Raw genomic sequence first — 27429 nt, 5'->3', positions numbered from 1 at the left:
GGTGCCTGACCATGTTCCGCTTCCGTCCAGGAGTGACAGGAGGAGCGAGTGTGACAGGTGTGCTCTGCTGGCTGTCTGGGGCTGGGCGGAGAGGCCTCCTCGTCAGCTCCTCTCTCTTATGGACCACCGTGTTCCTGGACTTCAGCTGCCTGCTCACACACACACACACACACACACACACACACACACACAGTTTAACAACATGACTGGAAGTCACCAATATGGCTAACCAAAACAATGTTGACAGCATAACATCACTTCATGTTGACATTATTTATAAAGCAGTTGGACGGAAAGAAATTTGAGGCCCCTTTTTAGGGGGTGAAATGGTAAAATCCAGCCAGGCATAGGCAAAACTCCTCATGGAATATGTTAAAAACAAGACAGAAGGTTTCTGGTAATACTCCTAACTTGTCTCCCCCCCACTCTTCATAATTTCTCGTCAAAGGACACAAAAGGAGCCTCAAAATAACAGAGTGAGCCACTTCCTCTCCTCTCAGCGACACAGACAATCGCTCCGAATTGACTTGCATTCTCTTATTCCCTCTCTCTCGTGACTATTGACCCCGGCCATTGATTTGATACTGCAGAGAGGCACAGTGGACAGACTGTGAATAGGACTGTCTGACTGTCTCTCTTTTTGTATATGTGTATGTCTATACACGAGTCTGCCAGTCTAGAGTGTCTCTCCCAGACTGTGTTTCTAATGATGCTTCTGTCTCTCCCTCTCTCTGTCTCTCTCTCTGTCTCTGTCTGTCTGTCTGCCAGCATGCCTGCCTGTGTGATTCTTCCAGCCTGTCTGTCTCTCTGTGTACACTACGGACTGCCTGACTTCCGGTGCTTTCCCAGAAGGCTCCTCTCTGCTCCGGGTTGGAGGATAGGGAAGCACACTTTTTCACCTTGCATCGATCTGTGCACTGACTGAGTCCCCTGGCTTGAAACTCTGTGTGTGTGTGTGTGTGTGTTTAAGAGAGATGGAGTAAATGAGGGATGTAGAAAGTGTTCTCCAATGTGCTTTCTGAGGCACTACATTTGTCAGAAATCTCTATATCAGTAATATTTTTCATGGTCAAGACTGGTGCTGATGAACAGACACACATCTGTGATTCGTGACCTGACAGCAATCAAATGATATTGAGCAGAAACAGGATATAGTCTTTGTAGAGGAAAACGGAAAGCAAAACGGTTGAATTACCAACTTGGCTTTAGAAAGACCGGTGGTCGAGAGTCTTTCTAAATACTTTAAAAGTCAGAAAACCTCAGGCCTGTGGAGAATATGGCGTCCACACACACACACACGTACACACATGCACACACACGTGCCCATACCACGTTCGACAGTGCATGCCCTCATCCCCAAGTGTGAGCCCAGATGACCCCTGTCCCTTCGACCCGTCCATTCTTCACACCTCCACCCTGGCTAATTACCCTCCCCTCTAGGCTTAGGAGACCAGGAGGGGGTCCAGCTCAAGACCGGATCCCCCGTGTGGCCTGCATGACAGGGGTGGTAAAGTCATTAGTGTGGCCAGGCGGTATGGGCCTGGGCCTGGGAGGAGGACAGGGAGGCCTGGGTGCTTGACCCCCAAACCCCACCTCTTCAGGGAGGCTGACCTGAGCCCGGCCACTGATGATGCTACCAGGACAGGCTAGGCTGGGGGAGGAGGAGGGGGGGGGAGGAATCAATGACAATGGCAGATAGGTCGTCTACAGTAGGAGGCAGGCTCGGCTAAGTATGATTGTGTGTGGTTATCCAATGTTTGCGAGGGAACAGCCCACAAAAGTGTCTCGTCGTCGTGTCAAGCAAAAGGTCCCATCTCTTCCAGAGCGTACGCCTGTCTGTCTGTGTGTGTGTGTGTGTGTGTGTGTGCGGACGTACCCCACAGCGGAGGACAGGCTGCGGTACCAGTCGTTGACGTCCTCCTGGTTGCAGGACATCAGCAGCACCTGGGCCCTGGGGAAGGTCAGCTGGAAGGGGAGGACAAAGAGATAGAGATGAGGAAGAGGGGACGGCCAGTGGATGGATACAGCATATAGGGAGAGGCGGGTGGGTGGGGGGTCTTGAGGAGACTGGAGGAGAGTAGGGGACACGGTCAGGATCAGGATACAGGTGATCAGACGCACGGCGCGTCCCCCAATACCCATCCTGCCATCGCGGCGCACTGATCGGTCTCAAAGAACGTCGGCGTTAGCAGACTGTGGCGCTTGTCCTTCTCTCCTTCCTCCCCTCCCTCTCTCGCTCCATCTCAATTTAGTTCTCTCTCTCTTTCTCTCTCTCCCTCTCTCTCTCTCTATGGAGTTGTGTGACTTTACCAGAGGAGCTTGAGGAATGCAGACTTAGCTGTACTAGAAAGTAGCATCTGTGAGACTGACGGGATTAATACATTGGGCTGTGTAAAATAAATAAACAGATGCTCCAGATATCTTAGAATACGGGGAACAGTCGTCGCTTACAACCAATGTACATGACATTCTACAAACCATCCAGTCTGTGTATATCAGTCATCTTGTGCATGCTGTTCCACTGAAAGACTTTCATTCTCTCCTATATTAGCTCATTCTGCTGTAATGTCTCATGTAGTAAGTGCAATCAGCCCTGCTCAGCATGCATGTAGAAGCCCACTCTGGAGAGCAGTGGGACTACTGCAGAGGCACAGTCAGGACACTAGAGGTCAGGCCAAACCCAGCTAGTACGTTCCTGCGTCAGCGCGTCAAGGAGTCGGCGATGCTGTGCTAGTTGCTGTAGTTGTTTACTCCCCTCAACCCTGGAGGCTGGACGTTCTCAGAGGGTTGACAGAACGCAGACCAGGAAGGCGGGCGAATTACCAAAAGGCCACAACGCAGTAGTATCTGAATAACAGGTTTGAGAAAACCTGAAAAACTCGAGGTTTGAGAGGGGAGAAGTGGAAGACAGAAAAGTGACGACATTTAGAGGGAAGTTGTTTTTGTATTTAGGTTTGGAGTTGGACAGTTCTTTTGGTATTTTTTTCCTGTTCTTTTTTTTCCGTTCCCCGCTGCAGTAGAGTTCATTTCTCAGACTTCATCCTTTGAGTCAACAGCAATTACCGGCTCTCATCCACATTAGGGAGACTTTACCCGGAGACCGGCCATATCAAACAAACCAATGGGAGCCGTCCAAGCCCAAACAAGAAGGGGCTTTTAGACCGGTATAATTACCACAGGAAACCCATTAGAGAGGATCAGAATTAGGCCCTCAACATATTAAATGACCTTTCACATTTACCTGCGGCCGCAGCCCGACAGGAAGACGGTCTGGACGCAGAGTGATGACATATCGATAATTTTTCATCTTTGTTGGGTGAGATCTGTCTTTTTTTTTTTTTTATGTCAAAAGTAGTGCACTCCTGGTACAAAAGTAATGGTTTGTAAAGAGGTAAGTCGTGGCGAGCGCTGGAGGGGCGATTCTCTCGCGCGTTGTATGAAATGGATTAAGATTTAAAATGTACCGTCATCAAACGTATTATCTAATTACAGAGTTCAGTGAACGAGAGTTGAGTTGGGTGGGGTTGGGTGCGAGTGAATGGAGCGGTGCGTGATATTAGGGGGCTGGCCACTTGGGGGGGTGGGGGGGGGGGTTGATTTATGCACAAATAGATTCCACTTCTATGGCGTCGCGGTAATTAGGGATTTGTCAGGAAATCTGACCCTCTTAGGTAGAAATTACTTTGTATAATAAGGACGGCGGAGCACGAAGGCTCCTCACCGCACATAATTTAGCTTGATTATTTATACATCAAAGGGAATCTGTCACGGATGCGGAATAATATTCAAGTAGTGAGGGGATATTAGAGGAGAGGAGCGCAGGCAGAGCAGCAGACAGGGAGAGGGAGAGGAGCACCGGGCGAGCGAGGGAGGGGAGAAGAAAGGAAAGGAGAGAGAGAGAGGGCGAAAGACAAGGAGAGGGGGAAAAAGAGGGGACACTCCAAAACGAGAAGCGTTTCCCCCTCCAAACAGGCGTGAGAAAAAGCCGGGACATTTTCATAAAAGCTCACCCCCCCCCCCCCCTTTAAAAAAAAAACTTTGCATATAGATTGCCATGGCATTTACTTCTGTCAAATTTAATTTGGCTTTAATTCTTCATGGTGGGGATGAGGAGGGCCCAGGAGTGCTGACAGCCCTTTTCCTGTCCTCCAGGTTGTGGAGGCCTGGGATCAATAATGTGTCCTTATGAGGCATTACGAGTAATGCTATTGAGTTTGCATTTGGGGCCTCGGTGGGATAAGGGGCTAATGAAATGCCAGTGCTGCCATTAGATAACGCAGCCCCAGCCATGCAGGGACGACCAACAGGCTTGAGGAAGATGTATTTACTGGAGGGGGAGGAAGAGATGGATCTCCGGCCTAATCTGATCCAGCACACCAAGACATCCTCACGCCGTCCCTCAGCGGGGTGAGCCCCGCTGTCCCCGCACGCCACACACACACACACACACACAGAGATACAGGCATACACACACAGAGATAGAGATACACACATACCCACACACCTGTATAAACATATACCGATACACACAGAGATAAACACACACACCTGTATAAACACACACACACACACACAGAAACACCACCCTCAACACACACACACACACAGGACTCCCCATCTCCACCCGCCCCAGTTCATCTCGTCGGTGCCAGCCAGTCGTCTCGTCAGTCGCACGACGGTGGTGTGGGGGGGACGACTCATAATCATGACATCAGAATAATCCACACACCTCTGAACTGATTAAAGCCTGTGGGCTTGGTCGCACCAATACATCAATGAGGCTCGTCAATAGGACGATGCTGTGATGTGCACATGCCCTCCTGTCAGACTTGCAACACTGGGAAAAGGAATCCCGGCATAAAAGCGTGTTGTACTATAAAAGCAAAACACCACGGCCTTGATAACCTCACATGAAAAGGCCCTAATAAGACTTTGAACGAGTGGCCAAGTCCTCACAGTGTGCTGGTGGGGCAGACGGCGGCGGGCCTGGCATCATAGGGAACATGCTAGTCTGGGAACATGAAGGCGGCTCTTTGAGAGGCACCATCAGTCCAAATGAATATTGATAAAGGAGCTGAACACTCGCGGCAGTAAACGGTTCGGTTACTGGGCTCAATGACGCGTGACGCGTTCGCTTTGAATGTTTCATGACAAGCAGCTACATCATTTAGACGCGATTTGTCACACAGCAGCTGTACCCGGACCTGGGAGAGGGATCAAGCAGCGACGAGACGCATTAAAAGTTGAAGTTCTGGATGCTTCTATGAGAATGTTTTTTTTTTTCCTTCTTTTTTTCCCTTCTTCTTCTTCTTCTTGCTAATTAGGAGAAAGGGAGGGAGGAGGGGAAAAGGGGTCTCTTCTGACAAGCTGGGGGGAAGAAAAATATGACATGTTCATTTCGTAGGCAACCTCAGTGGTGGAGTCATTGCGGTGTGTGGGAGCGGGTTCATGTTCTGGAAGTTTGCCACTGTGCACGAAGCGAGATAAATCAAGTCAATGTACGTCAAAAATTTGAATTAAATTGTGTGCTTCTTTGGCTATGGCTGTCTATTTCGACCGTATATTTACTCAAGCAAATCACAGAACAGATGCGAACCCACCTGGCACCCACAAACTGCTCTTAACCGTGAGCGAGAGGAGTTTTTGTGGTCTAGTCGCATTCCCTCGCTGAATTTGTGGTCCTGTGACCCGATGGATAAACAAACCCAGCATGTCCGACCACAACCCTGTACAAAAACCACAACTATTTGGGGTCCCACATTAGGAAAAGCACTGCTTGGGTTTCATATTATCCGACTTCACTGAGCCTCATCGACTACATTACCCAGCTAGCCCTTCCACCCCTCCCCTTCTCAGCTTAAGACCCCTGCCTCCGCCCCCTAAGGGGGGGGGGGGGGTCCACTCACGCTGAGCAGGCCTCCTTGGCTCTTGGTGTGGCCGAACACCTTGTCCACGGTGCACTCTGCCAGAGGGTAGGCGTGCTGGCAGGAGAACTTGTCCCCGTGGGTGGGGTGGAGCTGGTTGCAGGGCTTGGCCTGGAGCAGCACGTCCGAGAACAGGAAGAACATCTTGGGCTTGGCCTCGGCCCCTCTGGGAGACACCGTCCGGAGCCAGCCCTCTCGGATGTACCACCTCCCTGCCGGAGGGGGGGAGGAGGAGGGAGGGAGAGAGAGCGAGAGAGGGAGAGAAAGACGGAGACAAGACAGAGAGGATCAGAAAGCTTCCATATTTCAAGCCTTATAATCATCAAAAGGAAGTTAATAGATGACGGCAGAGACTCGAGAGACACAAAGGCCAACCTGAAGAAGGGACTGGAAAGCGGGGTAATGGTGAGGGAGAGGTAATAAAGAGAGAGACAGGGAGAAATTAGCCGTGGAGAAACGGAGGGGAAAAAGGCAAGTAGAGGATTGGTACAAAGTCGAATCTCATCTCGGGAGTGAGTGGCAGGCGTGAGATGGCCTCTTAACTGAGCAGTTGACATTTGAATAGATGAGATTCCTTTCAGGCCCAGTCCTGTTCTTTAATTTCCCTCGCCCCGGTGGTCTGTGCAGTTTGGGGTAAAAACACCATCGGTGGAATCTGGGATCGTGGGCGGCTCATTGTCGTTATGTGCCATCCCTCCAGGGTGCCTTGTGTGAATTCGAATCTCGCTCAGCCCAAGGATGCAAAGTTCCAACCTGAAATGCATACTGAGTCGTGTGTTTAACCCCCCCCCCCCCCCCCCCCCGGTTCCACTGCTTCCTAAATAGCCATAAATGTAAGTCCCACGTGCCCTGTACATCACTTTGCATGAAAGCGACCGCTGAATGAATACATGTAATCATAAATCATAAAAGCAACCCCTTGAGTGAGGGACACAGCGGGACTCTCAGGTGTTGAGATTTGGGCACGGCGATCGCCTTTCCTCTCAGCCGATGACAGCAGTTCTACTGGGTAGGCACGTACGAACTCGTAGGCTTGGAGAATGCCGACGGACATAGCCAACCTTTTGGGTCCGGGTGTCTGCAATGAGACCGGCGACATGTCGCGCGCTCTCGGTTGAGAGGCTGCTGAAGTGGTCGTCGTTATCTGCATGTGTCATATTCGGTGTAATTGTCACGTTGGATCTGCCACATCCACACCCACACCATCTATGGCACAGAAGAGTAAACAGACCCCCCCCCCCCCCCCTCCCCCACGCCAGCCAGCGAGGGCACTTTGAGCAGCGCCTGGTTCAAAAGCAGGGAAGTGGCATCGCCACCATCTCGCTGCCTGGCCTCTTTTAACGTCCCCCCTGTCAAAGAGCACCTTTGCTCTGCTACAAAGACCTGCGTGTGTCCCTGGAGGGGGGCGGGGGGGGCGGACGGGGGGGGGGGGGGGTGGCAGCCCCCACCACCAGGCAGGGTTGGGACAGGTGCCAAAGGTTGGACTACAAAGGACCCCCCCGGGTCCCCCTCCTGTGTCCAGATCAGTGACATGAAAGGGGAAAGGGTAAGGAGGGTAGAGGGGGGGGGCGGTGGGGGGGGTTTGGTGACGGACGTCACTGCTGTTTGTTTGGAGAGGGTCTTTTTTGTCCTAAGACCTTTCATCTATCATCCATTATGAATATGAATATGGCTATGGATTGGGGTGCTTTGAATCTCAAATTCCAGAGTGTTCCGTGGAGAGTAAACAGCCCGGGCGTGGTGGCCGATTGAGGACGGCAGAGGCAGTCTGAGGGGGCAGTGTTGGCCCGCGTGATGACGCAGGAGAGCACGTCATCGGTGTCATTCTCGCTCCACCTCAATCTAAACGACATCGCTTATCTTTCCCCTATCAATCTCTCTCTCCCTCATCTGACCGACTCCTCTCCTCCTCTTCCTTATTCTTGTCCCTTCTTTCAATACAACCCCCCTCCCTCCCCTCCCTCTCCCTCTCTCTCCTCTCCCTCGCTCAGAAACTTGTCTTGGACAAGAGCAGGCTGCCGTTTCAGCCCGTCTCAGCCCCAGCAGCAGCAGCCCGCACCAGTGGCCTCCGAGGAAACAGCCAGACTGTCTGCCGTATCGATGTCCCATTGATCCAGGCTTCGCGTCTCAGAATCGGCCCCCCTATCTCCTACAGAGCTACTTAATATGGCGGAGGGGCCCTGGCACTTCTCATCTTAAAAAGAAAAAAAAGGGGGGGGGGGGGGCGAGGAAGAGCAGGCCTTTTCTTTTTACCCACATTTGAAGGAGTAGAAGGGGGGGGAAGAGTGGTGACGGGCTGTGGAGGGGGGATAGGGGACGGGGGGGGGGGCGTGGTGTTGCTGGCTCTCTTGAAGGAGGAGGGGGGAGGGGGTGTAAGAGGGGCTGGCTCTCTTGAAGTTCCTCAGATGGGATCGGCACCTCATTGGGTGAAAGGGAGCTCGGCGGAGGGGCGCGCGGGGGGCTGAGAGCTCGGGATCGGGAGGTTTCTGAATCTTCCCACGTCCACCTCAGCCAGCGTGGGACGAGCCCGGCGCCTCGCCCCGTACTCCTCGCCGTCCTCCAAGCCACCTTTGAGCGGGTTTACACACACGCACAGAGAAAAGTGTGCGTGGCATAAAGGCCTGTCTGCTTGTGTACACACGCACGCACGCGCGCACACACACACAGAGAGAGAGAGAGAGACACACGCAAGCACCCGTTTCCCTTTTCATCTGCTGGCCCGGCAAGATGAGGCTGGGCTCTAATTGGACCTGGGGGAAATTGGCCGGGCGAGCCCAGTACGAGGAGGGGCCGTCTCACTGTTGTTCCACACGTGGGCATCTCTCCAGAGACCCGTGAGATGGAGCGGAGGACAAACCAAAAGAGAGAGAGAGAGATAGAGAGAGGCAGGAAGAAAGGGCCATCGCTCCACAAGTAGAGAGGGACAGAAGGATGGAGAGACAGAGAGGAAAAAGGAAGCAGGAATATGAAAGCGAGGCAAGCAGAGGGGAGGGGTGGGGAGGCGTGCTTCCTCCTCACCAATTAGAGGAGAGATTCTTCCCTGTGATACGTCAGGGTCCGTTTTTGATGTGTGGGTTGGAACCTGCTTTATTCATCCTCCCCCGACATTGGGATTCGAAAAGCGTCCCGAACCAAACTTCTTTACAACCAGACTTCCACTAATTTCGAAGTTTATCAGCCCTCCCCTGCTTCCCACCTTCCTAAGTGTCCCGGTAGATGAGAGTGATCGAGGGGAGGGGGGGGGGGGGAAAGAGGAAGGTAGAGAGGTATTCCTCAGAACAGATAAAAGGAATAGCTGATCAGAAGCACTAACCTGGAGCCTGCACCTTGGTCTTTCGCCCCTTCAACAGTTTCTGCACACGCCTCAGCTGCAGGTGGTTCTCATGGCTGCGGGCGTTGTCCTGGATACGCTGGGACACCTCCGAGACCGCCTTCACTGCCCCTGCAGCGGATGTGTGTGTTTGAGACAGTGAGAGAGCGAGCGCGCGCATGAGTGACTTGGGCGTGAAAGAGAGACCGAGTTGTGTTAGGGAGTGTTTGTGAACGCGTGTGGACACAGTACAGAGCCGAGGCATTCGACTGCCTGCATACACTATCCAGCCCGCCCTTCCACCCCTTACTTCACTCGACACGACACACACAGGTTCACGTGCAGGTAAAGTGGATGGAGACGCTTCCCCTGGGGATTCACACACACACACACACACACACACACACACACACACACACACACACACACGTAGCCACGGTCTTTTCATCCGTCATTGCACATCCATCCATCAAGCACAAAAGGCTCAATGTGTCGAGGAACGCCACACTCAAACGTGCTCAGGTCAGTCGGCTCCTCTGGTACAGAACAACAGAATGTGGAGGCGGGACGTGATGATGGAGCCCATGCAGAGGTTTTCCCTGCGCCCCAGGTTCAGTCGGCGTTCCCACAATCCTCCTCTGCGTTTGATTACATCATCATCAGCCCCCCTCGGAGGCCTGACCCCCGGTGTGTGAATTAAAACATCAAAACACTCCTGATTGGCCTGGATCTGCAGCCCGGAGGAGGAGGATTGGGGTGTGTCTCGCGTGTGTGTTCGAGGCATTGCCTCGTGGACGGCCACGTTAATTAGGGGGCTTCTCGTGTGCGCCACAGGGGCCTCTGTAACTCTCAACGCAAGGGCCCCATGCGCACCCACACTCCCCTGTGGCTAATTGCATGCAAACATTGACATCCCCCCCAATCTCCATAATATGCAGCGCTCAACTGGTTAAATAAACCCTTTCTCTTTGAAATGCTGTCCTTCAAGAGGTAGATCGTGGTCTTTTCGCACGTAACTATAGCGTCCTTGGGTCTATGGGAGCCATCTTTCTCCCTTTGCTATTGTTTGATACACATGTAATCATGTCACCATTTTGCTATCCTTTTTTCTGTCCGTTTATTAGTAAAGGAATGCAATGAACGACTCAAACACACTTTTTTAGCTTGCTAGCAACAATGTCGAAACTTCTGTTGAGCTATGGAAGAGGAGATTAAATATAACAGCTGATTGCTTAGCAGATCAGATCTTAACTAAAAGTGATGTTTGTAGTCTGGTAATAGCCTTCCTGTATTACTCCGCTACGAGACAGTGGGTCTTGTTGATTCCCAGACTCTGCTACTAACTTGCCCCAGACGAAAACACACGAATCAATAATTCTAGACAGAGTCTTCCAATTATGCTGTGCGAGTAATAATAATTGCGGTAGACGTTTACATCGTTAACACATCCAAAATAACAACAAACAGATGGATTCTCATTTGGAGCTCAGCTTTCTGCTCTGGTTTTCCGAGCTGTGTCGCGGTTCAGTCTATGAACATGATGCTGGGGGCGATTCCTCTGCGATAAAATAATCACAGCCTAATTGGCTCGCTTATCTTCGCAACAGCTACAATGTAAACCAAACAAAGCATATGTGTGGAGATGGCTTGTAAGCCTTCTGAGTATTTTCATTGCCTCCATCTACAAAAAACAACAACCGCCTAATTGCAGCGCAATCCAACACTGCGATGTCCGACGCATTAATAATACAGCAGAGATGTAATCATTCCGAAGGAGTCCTCCTTCTCAAAGTCTTAAACTCATCCATCAAGTATGTTTATGTATGATTTAGCTATAGGAGTGTGGCGGCGTTAACTTCCTGAAGTGAATCGGAGAGTGAGTGGGGGGTATTTCCGGATACTTTTGGTGTGGATGCTGTGTGCAGACCGCCGTCTTTTGAGGGCCTGCACAGAACATGGCTGATGAAAGCCCTTGAAGTACTGCAATTACGACAATTAAAACCACGCCGCTCCACGCTAAAAACGCAGATATACTGGGGAGAGGATTGGGAACGAAAGTGAGAGAACAAACAGACAAAGAAAGAAAGCCAAACAAAAACACAGAGGAACACAACAAGAGAAGCCAACAAACAACAACTAAGCCTCTTGTGATTCTCACTGCTAGTTTGCTTAATCAGATACAATGCGATTTGTCTGGGGTTTCTTTTAAATAATTCCCTTTACAATACAACAGGGCTGAGTACGGAAAGTGTTTTTTTTTTGCTTTCTCTCCCTCTTCTCTTTCCCCCCTCATAAAAAGCTGAGGAGTTTAAAAAAGACACACTAATGAGGCGGATGAGGCGATGGAGGAGCGCATTTGGATATGTACCTTCATCTTAGAGTCAGGCGCTGTTTTAATTTGTAAGCAAAAGCAGCACGCAACCAATGAGATTTTAATTGATACACATAAATAATTCCTTGTGTACATTTGAGCTTAAGACGGATTTGCTGTTTATTTGACGATCAAAATTAGTCATTATCGTGGCTTCTGTTGATGTTGGAAGGTTTTATTTATTAATATCGTTCCGCGTTTAATATCCTCAGATCTGGTCCCAGTTAATTACGTCAAAATCCACATCAAGAAACGTCGACAGGCGTCGAGCTTTGCCGCGCTTTCATCCTCCCCACGCCAACTTGTGCCGTGACAATCCCAACAAACGGGCAACGAGAGAATGAGGAACAGTTGGAACATTCTTTGTCGCTCAAATGAAGTTAACGAGCGGCGTCTTTCGCACTGACAATGCTTGGCAATAATGTGCGTGCGCTGAAACGCTCCCTTCCTCCCTTCCTGAAGAGAAGTGGCCGTCATATGCCTGCGGCCTTCATCCACAACCGCACGTCTTCTCAGGGTGCTTACAAGCTGGAGTCTACCTGTCGTCGGGGTACAAAGGCGAGCGCGGGACACGCAGCAGCGCGCGAGCAGAAAGGCTCGGCGGCTAGCGTCGAGGAGCCCTGTGATCATCCCCCACGCTGTAACACACCACTTGTTGTTAAGTTCCTGAAGACTGACAAAGTGGAACAGTCCTGACAAAACTGCAACGGGGAAAAGTGGAACTTCAAACCCAGGGTTGACAGCACGCCACCCAAGTCTTCACACGTACCAGTCTGCGCTGACGAGTAGAACTTAAGACAATAAAGGCTCAGGGAAACGATGGCGGGTTAATCCATAAATAATTTCCTTGAGAGGTACGGCACAGCAGTGGTTATTCAGCGAGTCTGCACATCAAGGAAGACAAAGACAGACTTACTTGAAAGCTGTTGGAACTCCGGATTGTCTGGACTGGTGTTCTCTGTCAAGTCCCGTAAGAAATGCTTGTACCTACGAAAAAACAAACAAGGTCAGTGCATCGTCGCGCGTCTAAATATAAACCCACAGAGAGGCAGAGCCGTAAAACAACAGTGAGCAACGCGAAGGCGGTGTTAGCAAGTCGGACGGGCCTTGTCATCGGCGTGCAACATTATTCATGCATTCAGACAGCCGTGGAAGCGCAGAGCTCATCTGGGGCTGCTCTCTGTCAACCCGCTCCACACAACTAAGACCTATCCTGTCAGGGAGCTAGGCAGCGAAAGAAAGCACATCGAGAACAACTGGAAAGACAGACCTCTGGATGTCCCAAACGGAAGCCGCAGCGGCAAACCGCACCACAGGCTGATATGAAAGCGTTTTACCAGCTACAGTAGAGCGATTTTTGGATGAAGATCGAGGCCAAAGGAGCTGCCGCCCAAAAGTTCAGAGGGTGTCGGCTTTTCTGTCACGAAAACGAACTGGGAGGTGGCAGAATGGAGAAATACAGCTTTACTCCAGTTCCTCTTAGACAGATTGCCCTCTAGGCCAAATTAAATATGGATTATTGCTGTATCCAAAGAGAGTGGTTATAAATGGCAGGCCAGATCAGGGGTTGTAATCACACAGGAAATTATCCGTCATCATGAGGTGAAACCAGAACAGAAAGAAAAAAGGACATTTGGGGGAGGTGTGTTATTATTTTTTTTTTTTCACTGGGGCCAATAGAAAAGATGAGCTTGGTTAACTATAATCAAACGCACTCTCGGGGGCATCAAAGGGCTCCCCTTCATCATGAAGCACTCGAAAAATGTTCAATCTCGATAAGGCTTCTCAGGCCTGATCACAAGCCCTCATCATTGCAAATATCACCTCACTTTCTCTCTCTCTTGAGCTGAGGGGATGTAATGTTCATAATGCTCTCCAGGGATAAGAGAACCCCCCCCCCCCCCCCAGAACATTTTGACATCCGGGTCAAACTTCTACTAATATTGAAACTTTTTACAAAGTCAGAAGAATATAGAAATAATCGCTTGCGTACCATCTGTTTGTTTGTGGCGTTTCAAACGGCCTCGCCGCACGTCTGCAGGTGCAGCACCCGCGTCGACGCTACCTGCACTCTAAAAGGCGCCTCGCCCCGCGGTGCGCCATTTCCATTTCACACGCTAAGACTTTTGAATCCCCCCGGGGGCGAGAAGTTGAGCTTAAGTACTTCGATTCCCAGGGTGCTCGGCAGAGCCGTGACTCACGAGCCTCTCTAATTGGAGGAGTGCCAGGAGGGAAACAATGCCAACGCCTCGGGTCTAAGGCAGCCGGATGGAAGTGGAAATACCACCGGTGGCCAAGACCATGGCACCCGTCACTCGCAACAGCCGGTGGTGTGCGTGTGTGGGTGTGTATTCGCAATGCGTGTGCATAAGCGACTGGGCGTGCATATGCGTCTTTCAGGCAAGGTGCGTTAGTGACTGGTTTACAGTGTATAGGTCGGTGCGTTCACATGTGTGTAAGCAAGTGACTGTGTGTGTGTGTGTGTGTGTGTGTGTGTGAGAGAGAGGTTGTATGTAGAGAGCGAGCGACTGAGTGCAGGCACTGTGTCTTTGAGTGACTTGAAACTCCGCTTCTGAGGATGTTTAAGGAAGGCTGGGACTACAAGGCCAACCTGAAGAGAGAGAGAGGGGGGGGGGGCAGAAGAGGAGGTGAAGGTTCCAATTTAGTTTCTCTCTCTCTCATCTCTCCTTTCTTTTTGTTTTTGTTTCAGCGAAAGCAGAGATGAGTCGTGCTTCCAAGCTGAAACCGGATGGGGGCGGGGGGGAGGTGTGTTTTTCTTTATGCAGGCTAGCAAACGTGGGATCAACAGAAGATATCATGTTGGGTGCTCAGACAGTCAGAAGCTCTGGCACTGAGCCTGTTCATTATGTGAGCTGAAAATCCATCTCGTCTGTTCTACCTGACTGAAAACAAAACGAAAAACTAAAGATCCCGTCACATCTGCTAAAGCTGGCTTGTGACAAAGTGGGGTCACAAGCAGCAACAAAACAAAAAAAACGAACACCAAAAAAAACCCGACTCAAGACTGAAAGCGCTGTGCCTCCTTTTCAGAATCCGCATGACTCCAAATCATGTCGATGGCCGACGGCTACGCAGCAAAAATAGAGACCTTCCCCTGGAAAACTATGTGAAAGCCAATGTGAAAGGGCACGATATGTGCTGAACGATCCATTTGTGGTGCATTAAGGTAACATGGGGATGTTTGCCATCTCCTTTCCCTCCTCCCCTCTCTAATCCTCATCGAATAAAAAGTAGATGTAGAGAATGCCGGCGTTCTCAGAAATCTTTACCCCCTCCCCCCCCCCCCCCCACACACACACACACACACACTTGGAGAGGGGGCAAAGTGACCTTGGGAAGTGCATTGACAGTCGACATTGATTTCCTGTGTGTCTGTCTCCCCTCCTCTCTCCGTCTCTCAGTCAGAGGCCCGCTCTTTGTGCAGTCTGGGCTTTTTTTTTAGAGACACACAGGTGCCAGGGTGGCCATTAGCCGGGGCTAGCGGACCGACCGCCGCGCTCCACTCCTATGGCGTCTGGCTTTTTAGCGGTGCAGGAAGAGCGAGCGATGGCGAGGAGGGAGCGTGTTGGCGGATACAAAAATCGGAACGCTGACTTTTAATCTTGCGCGCCTGTTCTGTGCTATGGGGCGGATGGGTTACGATATGTCCACAACGCGCGCGCGTGTGTGTGTGTATGTATATAGGCTACACTGCAGTTCATTGAAGCTGCGCGAGATGCACTCGACTTCCAAAGCCGACGAGGGATTTAAAGAGAAGAAGCTCGACAAGAAGAAACGAGAATCCAGAGAGAAGATCGGGAGAGAAGAGAACCAGGACGGGAGAATGTGTTGTGTATTAACTACCGCCAAGCTGCCTGCGCTACTGGAACTACAAAGTTAGCACACTGGCAAGTCTTTGGAAGGGGGGCGGGGGGCAACGCTGTTGTAGCCTATAACTCATTAGCAGTGAAAGGGAATCCGAACAAGCTCCAATTAAGCCTCCTTCAATTAAGAGACGCTTAAAAGGAGAAATAATTCCACTTCTTTTTCTTCTTGTCTCGTCTTGTAATAACAAATACATTACAGGCATTATCAGCGACGGATGCCCTCGTCCTTATTAGGGAGGGGTGCAGGAAATCTAATTAAAGGCACGGCGTAACAAAAAGGGGCGCACGCCTAATGAGCATGATGACGGCACATTCCAAATAATGTAAACGGAACTCGCTCGTTTAGCCGCCCTGTCCCGCTCATTAGCGGCAAAGCAAAGAGAAGATAACGAGACAATAACGTAATCGGAGCCATATTTATAACAGTTCAGATATTCTAATGAAGGAAGAATGCGGCGCCGGGAAGCATGCGAGCTGGCCTAGTTATGGGAGGCGGCCCGCCGCAGATCCGCTAATTCCTTTGTAATATGCAGATGATATGCGTGGCCCCTCTCTCCCTGCGCCTCTCCTGCCTCTCTCTCCCCCGATAGACACGTTGGGTCATTCGGGCACTTGCACACATGTCAGTAAAAGAGAAAAAAAACAAAAGAGAGTGTAGGAAATATCTGTCTAATTATTTTGCTTTAAATACGTGCATTAAGTATTCAAATTCCTAATTAAGAGACAACAGGCGCTGTCAGGCTCCGGCATGGGTTAGTGAACACGGCAGAGGCCTGTGCATAATTACTTCACTTTAATAGCTTCAAAAGAACGAGGAATGCATACCCATAGAACTGACTGTGAGGCAACGGGAAGGAGATACTGTACTCGTTCTACAAACTTCCGCAATTAAAATGTAATACGAAATAACTGTAACGGGTGCCTTATCTTCCTGTAGAAGAGGGAAAGAAGGAGGAGGGGGTGGTAAAAAAGGATTATTTGACGAACGAGAATGTGACTGTAGTTTTGAAGGCACTTTTGCTGCTACAAAAGTACTGGTGCCTTCATTCTTAGACTCTATTGAGTCAACTTCTACTCTAAGTTTGAATTTGCAAGAGGTTGTTAAAGTTCTCTCCTTTGGACAAAGACATGTTGCATGACAGAAAAACCTTCTGTTGAATTATCTGTACAAATCCCGATGAGAAGTGGTCACGCACCTTTGGGGCAAACAATGTACGTTCTAAAAATGAGCACAATTGGTGTTGGACACAGCTGGCGTCCACTGTTCCTGAGTTAGTGCAGTGCTAATAGGCCAATGTGAACCTTTGGTATTGTTTTTCAGTTTTCCAAACCTGGACATCGCCATGTTGACATGTCCTGACATTTCCAGGTCTTCCTCATCCATGGGTAACCTGAATAATATTACAAAACGGGTACAAACAATTCACACAAGCCTAACGACAAACTAATAGGGAGCAAAATAGAATAAGGACGCGTGGGTTTATCTCGAAAAGTTTCAAGGTTTCACCTTCCGAGAGCAAAAAATGACGACAGCCAAGAGAGTTACATACATTGCTTCAATTACCAAATCAATTTAACCAGTAAACCAAGAGAGGAGACACTCTCTTTCAGGAGACACTCTTTCATCTGCATTATTCCGTCAAAGGCACCAATGGTGATGGTACTTGGCGTTGATGAAGGCATTTCAGGTCTTGACATCGTAACACAAAAAGCAAAAATCCCTTTTCAGACTCGGCTCTTACAAATGCTGCACAAAAGCAAGGCTGTTCAATGCCTCCATAATGTCTCTCGTTTTACTGTAAAGAAGTCGTGGCAATGACCCCCGCAACCTCTCATGCATTGCCCCAACTGTAAGACTCACAATGAGCCAACTGCACAAACAACCTCCACGCAACGCAAAATGGCGCTCGGCTCGGGGCAGCTGCAACCCAAGGTCTCCATTGGCCGCCCCTCTTTTGGCAAGAGCTACATCTCTATTATTGAGGCAGAGAGGAGTGCTATTTGCCGCGACAATCAGCTCGACGACCTCGTCACTGTCACGGCACTGAACTTGGGGAAGGGAGGACGGGAGTGATTCAGCCAGCCAGCTCGAGTGAATGCCACTTAATAAAAGGCAATGATTTTATTTCTCCTCCTCCGCAGCGCCATAAGTATCCGTACTCCAGCCCCCCCCCCCGGTCGCCATCCATCATCCTTGAATGGCGATAAGTGACAACAATTTCCTGCTATTCCCCCCGGCGTGGAGCCAGAGCAAGGTGAGGCGGCGTCCGCGCGCCGTGATTATCTCGGGCAGCGCCACTTAAGATCATCATACAATTAGGCGCGTCCCTGGAGTCCCCAGAGTTTTACTGAGAGGAAGGATCAATGGAGATGGAGGGGGGGAGTGAGTGGGCAAATCAGGAAGGAGGGGTCTGGGGAGAGCACACAATCCACACCCGTCTTGTCGAAATTGAATATAAATGTGGTACAACATGAGAGCAAGGCCGGGAGATGACAATGGCTATTAATGAACTCTCCACGAGTACACACTTCGGCAAGTTAGATATCGTCAGCTTGACAGATGCTACGTGAGGCCCGTGAAGCAGCGGTATCTTGCTTGTGCGTGACGGATCGGCACGAGATTGCGTTCCGAGCAACGTCTCTGAAGAAGTTGAGAGACAAAGAGGTCCTAATTAATATACACACAGACGACTGTCTGGATAAAGCAGTGTCACAGTATCCAGCGCTTTGGTACGCGTGTTGCGGTCCATTTCTCCCCGTGTTAGACTAATTAACGGTGGAGATCAAGACCGCATGAAATTATAGTCTGCAAAAAAAGGGTGTGAAACAAACAGGATTTTGACAGTTCTTGGACAGTCTTGAGTGTTTACACACTCACTACATCCAGTAATAAATTATGTCTGTCATGGCGACACGGGAAAAACAACCAAACAACGAGAAGAACTGAAGCATGAAGAATTCCAGTGACCCATCTCAACAACAATTGTTCTACGTAACAGAACCACCCACCAAAAACACCAGATCGTTTTGTAACAGTGAGTAGTCAACTGTGATCGTTTCGGGTTACCTTGACATTCATTCACACCATGATCCAATGTCAGCCACAAACAAGAGGAGGTGGATTTCTTCCGGAAACAGAGGCTTACTGTTGGATGCGCTGGATGGGCAGAGGGAGCAGGTCCTCCAGTGTGCAGTTGTGTAACTCAGGCCTGGCCTCCTGGAGCTTCTTGAAACGCCGGAACGCCTTGTTCTTCTTTAAATGCACCTGAGGAGGCGAGAGACAGAAACGCAACACTGCAGTGAGAAATACGCGTCTCTCTGAGGAGGATTAAGGTTGTAGGGTGTGTGTGGGTGTGACCGTGCGTTTTCTCAATCTCTCTGCTAATGACATTAGCTTTCAGAACCCTGGAACCGATTGCCAACATGTCACACCGACCCATGACAACATCAGCCCCCCCCCAAACCCACCCTCCCGCCACCCCCTGCACATACATATCGCTGTTTCCTGGCCTTAATGGTCTGTGAGCGAGAGACCGAAAAAAAGAGTGAGAGAGTGCTAGCTGCGGTGCTGAAAAGTGACTGAGTGAGTGTGTGCTTGTCGTTGTGTGTGTGTGTGTGTCGGTACATGCATGCATGACAGATATTCACACACTAGGCGCAGCTGTTTAGCTGGCCATTACGCCTCTGGCAGGAGCAGTTGGACACAGTGCAGCAGACAGCCTCTAAATCACTGGAATGATGAGCACAGTGTGAGAGGAATCTGCTATTAAGTGGCAGAGGAGGTCTAATGAGAAACGGATGTGAGAATATGTTTAGAATCCGGAGCCTGTTGGGGTTGACAGCCATCATGGACGACACGGCACTAAATCTACTCGGTGTGTAATAATGTCTCATCATGGACTCACTATGGCCCCCATCACTGCCTGTCACAGAAAACTGACATCAGCTGAACTGACCGGCCTGCCCAAGGAGGTATCTCGCATCTTGGACCAAAAAGTGGACAAAACACTGTGTGAGAACATGTCACAACACCCTGGATAAAGATGACACTCCCCAGGGTGACTGTGAGAAGTCATTCCGTGAAAAACGGGCCAGTGTCACCGCTTACTTACGAGGGGGGTGGAGGCTGGGGGGACGGGGACGGGCCTCCCTGGTCCTCGTTGACTCAAGTGGCCGTGGCTAACATGCGGCCCCGTGTTCTGGCAATTACAGCCATGTAGACCCGGCGGAGGAATCAATGCTAACTGGCGCGGCTCAGTCGCTAATCAATGGAATCGGTCAATCTGCAGCCGACACATACTTCCTCTTAATTAAGACAATAATATCTTTGCAGCTCGGGGGGAGGGGCTTCGGCGCATGGGTAAGTAAGAGCAGATGTTAGCGAGCTCCGCCGTCGCCCGGACGACACCAACGCTGGAGAGAACGAGGGGAGGGCTCGGTGGTGCATGCCTACACCTCTCCCCCTGTCTGACTTGTTGTCCTCATCGGTCTCTCCATCTCCCTGCCTTCCTACCAAATGCAATTGATGCATTTCGTAATGCATGTCTAGTGCTCAGGATTTCATTACACACACACACACACACACACACACACACACACACACACACACACACACACACACCATCCCCCACTTCATCAATAACAAGGGTAGATTCAGCATAATGACTCAACGAGGCAACCAGCCGTCCATGCGGGTGGCAAGGTACAGGTGCCTCGTGAGCTGAGGTGCTAATTAGCCGCAAACTCCCCGTTGGACTCTTCAGGGCCAAATGATGTAGGCGGCACAACTGAAGACTGTCCTAATGAGATCAAGAGTGCTGTACTTAATGGGACCACTGGGCTTTGGCTGAGACGCGGGTGACACCAATCACTGAGGTGACAGTTTGGTGAACTGACAGGAATGCTAAATTTAGGTTTGTGCTCGACTCCAGCTGGACGATTATACAACCCGACATGAAGACGCAGGTTAGTGAGTGTTACACTTGAACATCGACCTTGTCTGGGAAATCCATCGAAATGTGCACACGACAAATGTTTGTGACTTATTTTCAACAGGGGCTGTGTCGTTTGACGAGGCCAGTCACTGAGATGTTGCGTCATGGGTCAGCAGCAAACACATTGGTACTCTACACGAGTCACACTCCTATCTGCAGGTTAACTCACCCCTAGAACCTTCCGGGCATTGTGGATGTTATCCACGTAGGTCGTGTAGTAATGCAGCTGAGGGCAGAACTGCTCAAAGCCTCGGCCAAAATAACCGTTCTCCAAGTGCACCAGCAAAGTCCTGCAGGGAGATGGAAAAACAAGCAATAAACAGACTTAACAATTGGCTCGAAGCAACAGCAAACAACCGCCACGGTCGGAGCTCCGCCGGGTGGGTCCGTGTCGGCCCGTTGGGTTGGCGATTGATAGTCTTTTCAACAATGAATTTCAAATATGCCGGAAGTAAGCACTTCAATCACGGCTGCCGATTCCTTTTGCGTCACAGGCTCTTTTCGCTTTCATTTCAAAAGCCCCCCAGTGAGCGTTTAGCCTCGAGTCATCCGACATTGGACTTGGGAGGCTTGGGCACAGTTACCGCCGAAAAGGACGGCTCCAAAGCTCTGAATCAGCAGACGCAACAGCTGCAATAAAAAAAAGACATACCAAGATCTGAAGCATCCATTGAGGCAAAGGAACATGTTTAAGAGGGAGAAAAAGAAAAGAGAGGTGGAGTTAAGTTTAGACGACGGTTTACCACTTAAAGGGTGGTTTAGGAGCAGAGATTTAACGTATTGCCACTGATGGAGGGCCTCTCTGTGGGTGACATATTTACCAGGACTCGGGTGATGGGGTCTACCCTTAGGGCACAAGGTGGCTCTTTGTAGTGTGAACGTGCCTCCACCAAGCTAGGAACAAAACAACTCCATCAAGGCACGGGGAAAGCACGTCGCTCAGCCCGTCAGCCACATTACTGGCACACGGACGCAATTGGTTGGGGGTGTTGACACTTCTGAAGGAGCTTGTTATCCAAACTTAGAGTAAATACCACACACACACACACAAATATACAGACTTACTGGATCCTACTCTCTAATGATGTTTCCAGAGACTTTACGGTCTTACATGCTGGAAGAAGGAGCACTTTGCAGTTGAAGTTGATTTAAATAGATTTTAATGAAGTTGCGCGCCAAGGTAGCCTCTGTTCATAATCAGGAGATGCCGGAGCAGCCAAGAGAGTTCTAACGAGGCCAAAGGGCGGGAAAAACTGTGTTTCCGTTTCCCTCCCCCCCACACACAGCCAGAGGCTATTATGATAAATATGAAATTACGAATTACATTTTTTATACTTTTTCTTTTTTTTTCAGGGCAATTAAATTGTCTGGCCGTCAGGAGGAGTAAGACAATAACATTAGCATTCTCTCAGCGTCATGCTAATCCACATTAATTCTTAGCAGTTGCGACATCTGGGGTGGGCACAGCCTCGGCCAAACAAGCCAGGCTTACATGGCTTCATTAGTGCAAGGCTGGGATAGAGGAATACTAATTATTGTCACGGGGTAGTAAGTGTGCACAAACCAAACAAACAAGCAAGCTGTCCTTCTCTTAAGCACACATGTAAACACACAAACAAAGGCAGATAAAACAAAGCGGAAGATCGAATAAGGGCGTACAACTTGTGGGTCTCCCCCCCCCCCCCTACCTTTCCACCTCTGTCATGTGGGATGTTATTTGATCCGTTTTAATATCACATTTATTCTCATTAAGAAAGTCCCCAGATTCGCTCTTTGGAATATTCGTCTTTAGAATACGTTGTTGATTTCCGTGTTACTAACTTGATAAAGTGACAGCTCTTTCAAGTTATCACAGTGTGTTATGGTGCAGTCTGCAGTAATTGGGTTGCGCCCACCAACAGCCTGGTCACAATAAACACCCTCAACTATGATGAATGATGCAGGCGTATCAATATATTCGCATCGTTCCTATTAGTTTACCTGGCAAATGTTGAATAAAACGGGAATTAATTCAAAGCGCATCCATGTTGTGGGGCGCAGTGAATCAACCCCGCAGAAAGTCAATTGAACACGAAAAGGATCGTCCACGCACCAGTACAAGCACACAAACAACGTTTGGAAAGTACATTTGTGTATTCCAATCACAGGGCCATTAGCCTGTGCAGAGCTGACAAGTGTCTCCATGAATGCTGTTGTTCGTTCTGAGCATCGGGGCGAGAGGTTTCATCCCCAACCAGTGCAGGAACAGAGGACTACAGGCAGGACATCAAGGTATCCTACTGTCGCAAACAGACAACCGTGAATGGACTCCACAACCCCAACACAACAAGTCTACCCGATCACACCTAGACCGTTAATATCGCACAAACTGTGTTTTCGGTTACAATGACAAACGGCAACTAGTGTCTGTTTTCGGCTCTGAACCCTTGTAATTGAAACTGTTTGAAACAGCCACCTACATTACCCCACTACCTGAGCACACATCAATTGCAAGGCATCATCTTTACCATGCACATTTTTCCAAATGATAGACAGGCTTATTGGAAAAAGGAAAAGGCCATCAGTCATGCCTCTACATTGGTGTACCGCAAATGTATCTCCATGGTTCTAACTGCGGCATTTGCCATGATGCCTCAACCATTGATCCAATAAAGGATATATAATGAAGATATATGGTAACTGAGTAACTATTTATCTGATACATCCCACTTGGCAATGCATTCCTCAATCTTCCTCTCTACAGACTCCAAAAGAACGTATGTATTGCTGGAGTGAATAAGACCCTCAGGGATCCGTGGAGTGCTTGGATTGTAAAAGCACAATTTCCAATTAAAGATGCATCCAATTTCTCTGACCGTGTAACATCATGTTGTCTTGTGTTAAAACCAACAGTTCAAGTCTCGATCTATAACATGGACAATGGGTTCCAACTTAAGTTCACAGTCCTGATTTTTGGGCAACACGTTTTATTTGTATATATAAATTCACTAGGCCAGCATGCAAGTGAATCCCTGTAGTAGAGAACTAACTTTTCAGAATTGTGCTATGCTTTTAATTGGCCTGCACCTCCTTGATCCAATGATTGATTCAGACTATTTGCTTGGCACTGGCTGAGTTTGGAACTTTCTTAAAATGTTGATCTGTGGTACCTACACGGCCAGTTGAATGGACCGCTACTGGGCAGGTCTCATGAATTAATAGTGTGAATTCCAAAACCACCAAACAGGGCCTGTGCCCAGCAGTCTGCCAAAACCACAGTCTGTCCAGAGCGCCAAGTCAGAGTGATAGATTTGGTCCATTAAATATGGATTAGACCCATTCAAACTTATCTGCGTTTACTTGGTGTGCTAATACAGTTTCCCTGCTGAGATGCAAATGGTTCCTGTTCATTTTGCTAAATCAAGTGCAAGATGAACGACTCTACTCAAGGTAACTACAGGTGATATGAAATAACTAGTCACAGGGGAGTGCAGTGTCAGGACTGGAGATGCCTCTCATTGAGTCTTACAAATGGTAAAGAGAAGATGCAGTACACCAGGCAAAGACAATAGTTTATCTTGACTTCATTCTCATGCAAGAGACCAATTATGTGTGTGTGTCCCCCTCTTCTGTGTCACATCTTCCCACACTCTCCACAGCATGAATATTCTGTTAATTATTCAGAAGATACTTACTGGTTTACTGAATGAATGGATTTAATTGAACTGAAGATGCTTTCTCTAATATGCTGCCTCAGGGTGCCTTTGGCCTTCAGAATCTCCACAAAGTACTGAAAGGGAAGCGAAAGCAAGTGGTGACAAAATGGACGACTGTTCTGCCATTTGTGTGTTTGAAAACTCTCCGTTTAGCTGCAGCTGTCTTCTCCTATTGGAGATTCGTGAGACGGAAAACATCAGTGAAGAAAAGAGAGTGCTCACACCCATTGACGTCTCTATTACACCCAGAATGGAGTGAGTGGATTCATCCAACAATACCAGGGGGTACAAACATGAGACAGCATAATCATACTATAGCATAAATACACCGAACATGTTTGGATAATCAAGCACTTGAATAGAAAAAATGCTAAGAGGAGGCCTTTTTTACAATGTGTTAGTTATGTAATATTTAGAGTTTTAGCCCGCCCTTTGGTTTTAGTGCTAATTGTACAATAAATCTCACATCTATCACTACACATCATCTAAGTAGCTGCATACAACCATAAAAGAGCTGGTGCATTCTGTATTTAAAATCATATTACAAAGTCGTAACACCCGGTATTTCACAAGTAATATGCACTTCCAGGAACCAACAGTACGGACGGCATGAGGCAGGGGGGACCGCGTTAGTGGACGGACCGTGTTGACCAGCTCCAGCTGTTCACAGTAGCGTTGTTCGGTCTGGACCAGCTCACGGCCGGTGCGGCTCCGTTTCCTTTCCCAGCGCTCCCTCTGTTCCTGGATGCTGCGGCTGGCTGCAGGGCCCGCCGGGCCGGCTGGGCTGGGGGAGAAGCTCATCCTTGTGGGTGGAGATGCGCCCGGTCGGGGAAACTGTGGAGGCAAACCAAACATGACCTTACATGTAGCCCACCAGGCATGACCTAACTTCCAATGTTGCCAGAGCGCAATAAAAGAAACTGAAGCAAAGTTGTTTTTTTTTTCCTTCCTCTCTTTAGAACCATCCATATATTTATATGACAAGGCACAAGAGGGGCTGCTCAGGATTTTAACATATTTTGCCTTCTAGTCCATATATTAGAAGTTCTTTGGAATGTTTTTGATGCATAGTTCTGCATTAAAAAAGGCCCCAACATGTTTAAAAACAATATTGAAGCTCATCTTGTAGTTTTACAGATTTATTATCAGGACTGCTGTATCAGTGCAAGGGTTCGGGGCCTTTTGTAATAAATATAATCCATTATTCCAAGCTGACAACTGTCGACGCAAATTATGATTCCCTCACTCAATCTCACTTTGTCTATGATCACACTATATTTATGGCCTACTATTTTACTCCCTCCAAGTACCCTCCCTGCAACGCCCCCTCTCTCCCCCCTGCGGTCTCTAGACCACTTTCTTGCCCCCCCACCCCTTCTTCCCACCTCCAGTGTCCCCTGGCTGGGAAGTGTCCTCGCTCTGCTCTTTTTCCTCATTAGTGTCATCTCCCATGTAGCACTGGGGACGCAGAGTGGGCAGAGACCAGAGCTTTAGCAGCAATTAACCCCTGTGCTGTCCCCAGGGATCTCGGCGACAGCCACTCGCTAACACTGTATACAAGAGGGCCTGATCAATGCCAAACAGGACCCTTCTCGTGCACACAGAGTGGGCGACAATATGAATGTCCTCCATACTGTGTGGAGGCTAACAGGCCGACGTTGGATGTTCCATCGGTGGAGCAAGTGAAACATGGTCTGTGGCCCGCAGAGCAATTCAATTTTGTTAGAGGTGCTTGAACATACAGCGGTGAATCTTGTTGTCAGTGAACAGATGTTAAGCTCGCTGTGGCAGTGCAGTGGGAGAAATGGTTAAGATATATGACCATTCTGGTACATGCTTAGCATACAGCTCATGACAGAGCCCTGTAGAATAGCTAAATAAAAAGATCCTTTAGCTTTCAGAAAATTGCATTAGTGGGCCTACATACAGTTTTATCGAGCCAACTGCAGTCTTAAGGAATTAAAGGTTGGGTTTCATGCAGCTCTTACAAGTAGCCAACACTATTACACTCGGCCTACTTTGTACTAAACAATGCTACTAGGCTAGAATTAGCAAGCTAAACATTACAACATGGTGAAACAAATTCGATGATTTAAACCGTTTATTTAAAGTTAGTTGTCAAATTACAATAGCCTATTGAGGTATACCTCATTGCCACGTTTGACAAAGTAACCTTGTCGCGTGTAAAGATACAATGTTTTACAAGTCAGCATCAACATTTGCATGCCGTTTTGAAAGTGCAACATATTATTAGTATATTTATGTTACAAATACATATTTTGGCATTACTTACTTTGAACTTGGTGTTCTGGTTAAACAAATGTTAGTGTAACCCGAAGGTGCCTTCTGTTCAAATTGAATCCGAGCGCTCTTTTCGGTTGCTTTCTCTTCTTCCGGGTAATGGGGACAAACATTTCCTTGTTAGATTGAAGCGGGCCGCCCTGTGGTGTAAAGGGCGGGTGGCTACTTCATGGAATAACTTGGACATGTGACAATAGATCATCATAGAGAATTACAAAACGTACCCTTTTGACTTTTTGTAGCCCTGAGGAAACCTAGTATGGTAGAAACTAAATACATACTGAAGGCTACTTGTAATTGGTATTGGGACGCACTGGGACTTAAGTAAACCAACCGCAAAGACACCAGTCCTTACTTCCTACCATCTGCTGTCTGACTAAATATTGCATGATATGTGTCGAGACATTAGTTTAAAAGAGTTCCCCAAATTAAATTACTCATGGCACGAGTTCTCAACTTTTGTGCTTGTTATGAATATATAATTGGCCCATAATTGTCAACAAAAAAACTAACGCTGCATGAGTCTAAGCTGGGAATTCATGCTCGATGATACATCCTAGAAAAAGAAAACACATCTCAGCAAATTTCAGCTAATTATGAATGTAAGTGAGTAAGATGAAAGTGATGCCCTCTGATCAGGCACTGGAGCTGTTCCAGCCCCAGCGCGTGCAGTATTGTCCCTGGCATATCGTCAAACCAACGAGGAGTGTGCACTGAAAAGCACAGATAGGTGTCCTATACATACTGTTGTGTACATACACACAAAGACACAAACAGCCTATACTGTACAGCCTCTAATCAGGAACACTCTGACTGTAGACCCACAATAGCGAGAATACTGACATCTAGTGTTTCCTGAGTGTCTGAGCTCAGCTCAAATGCCCTTATAGCTGCTGCCAATAGGGCGGTTGTTGATTTGCTTGTTGGACTCGCTGATGGGTCAGTGT

The 27429-nt window shown here is 48.8% G+C and overlaps 1 protein-coding gene across 1 annotated transcript in view; it reads right to left on the bottom strand.

Annotated features, from left to right (window-relative positions):
- The window catches only part of arhgef39 (Rho guanine nucleotide exchange factor (GEF) 39), a 28695-nt gene extending 2068 nt beyond the window's left edge, over positions 1–26627 (bottom strand). Inside the window, exons 1-10 of the mRNA XM_062483275.1 lie at positions 26475–26627; positions 24824–25015; positions 24161–24255; positions 20656–20776; positions 18639–18757; positions 12522–12592; positions 9238–9366; positions 5907–6136; positions 1877–1965; positions 11–149 (exon numbers count right to left, since the gene is read on the bottom strand). Of these exons, the coding sequence (XP_062339259.1) occupies positions 11–149; positions 1877–1965; positions 5907–6136; positions 9238–9366; positions 12522–12592; positions 18639–18757; positions 20656–20776; positions 24161–24255; positions 24824–24982 (1152 nt within the window). The 5' untranslated portion in view covers positions 24983–25015; positions 26475–26627. The remainder of the gene's footprint in view (positions 1–10; positions 150–1876; positions 1966–5906; positions 6137–9237; positions 9367–12521; positions 12593–18638; positions 18758–20655; positions 20777–24160; positions 24256–24823; positions 25016–26474) is intronic.
- Between the last annotated feature and the right edge of the window lie 802 nt (positions 26628–27429).

This window comes from Osmerus eperlanus, chromosome 17 (assembly GCF_963692335.1).
Source record: "Osmerus eperlanus chromosome 17, fOsmEpe2.1, whole genome shotgun sequence".
NCBI classification, from domain to species: Eukaryota; Metazoa; Chordata; class Actinopteri; order Osmeriformes; family Osmeridae; genus Osmerus; species Osmerus eperlanus.
This window is presented reverse-complemented; position numbering and strand designations above follow the sequence as displayed.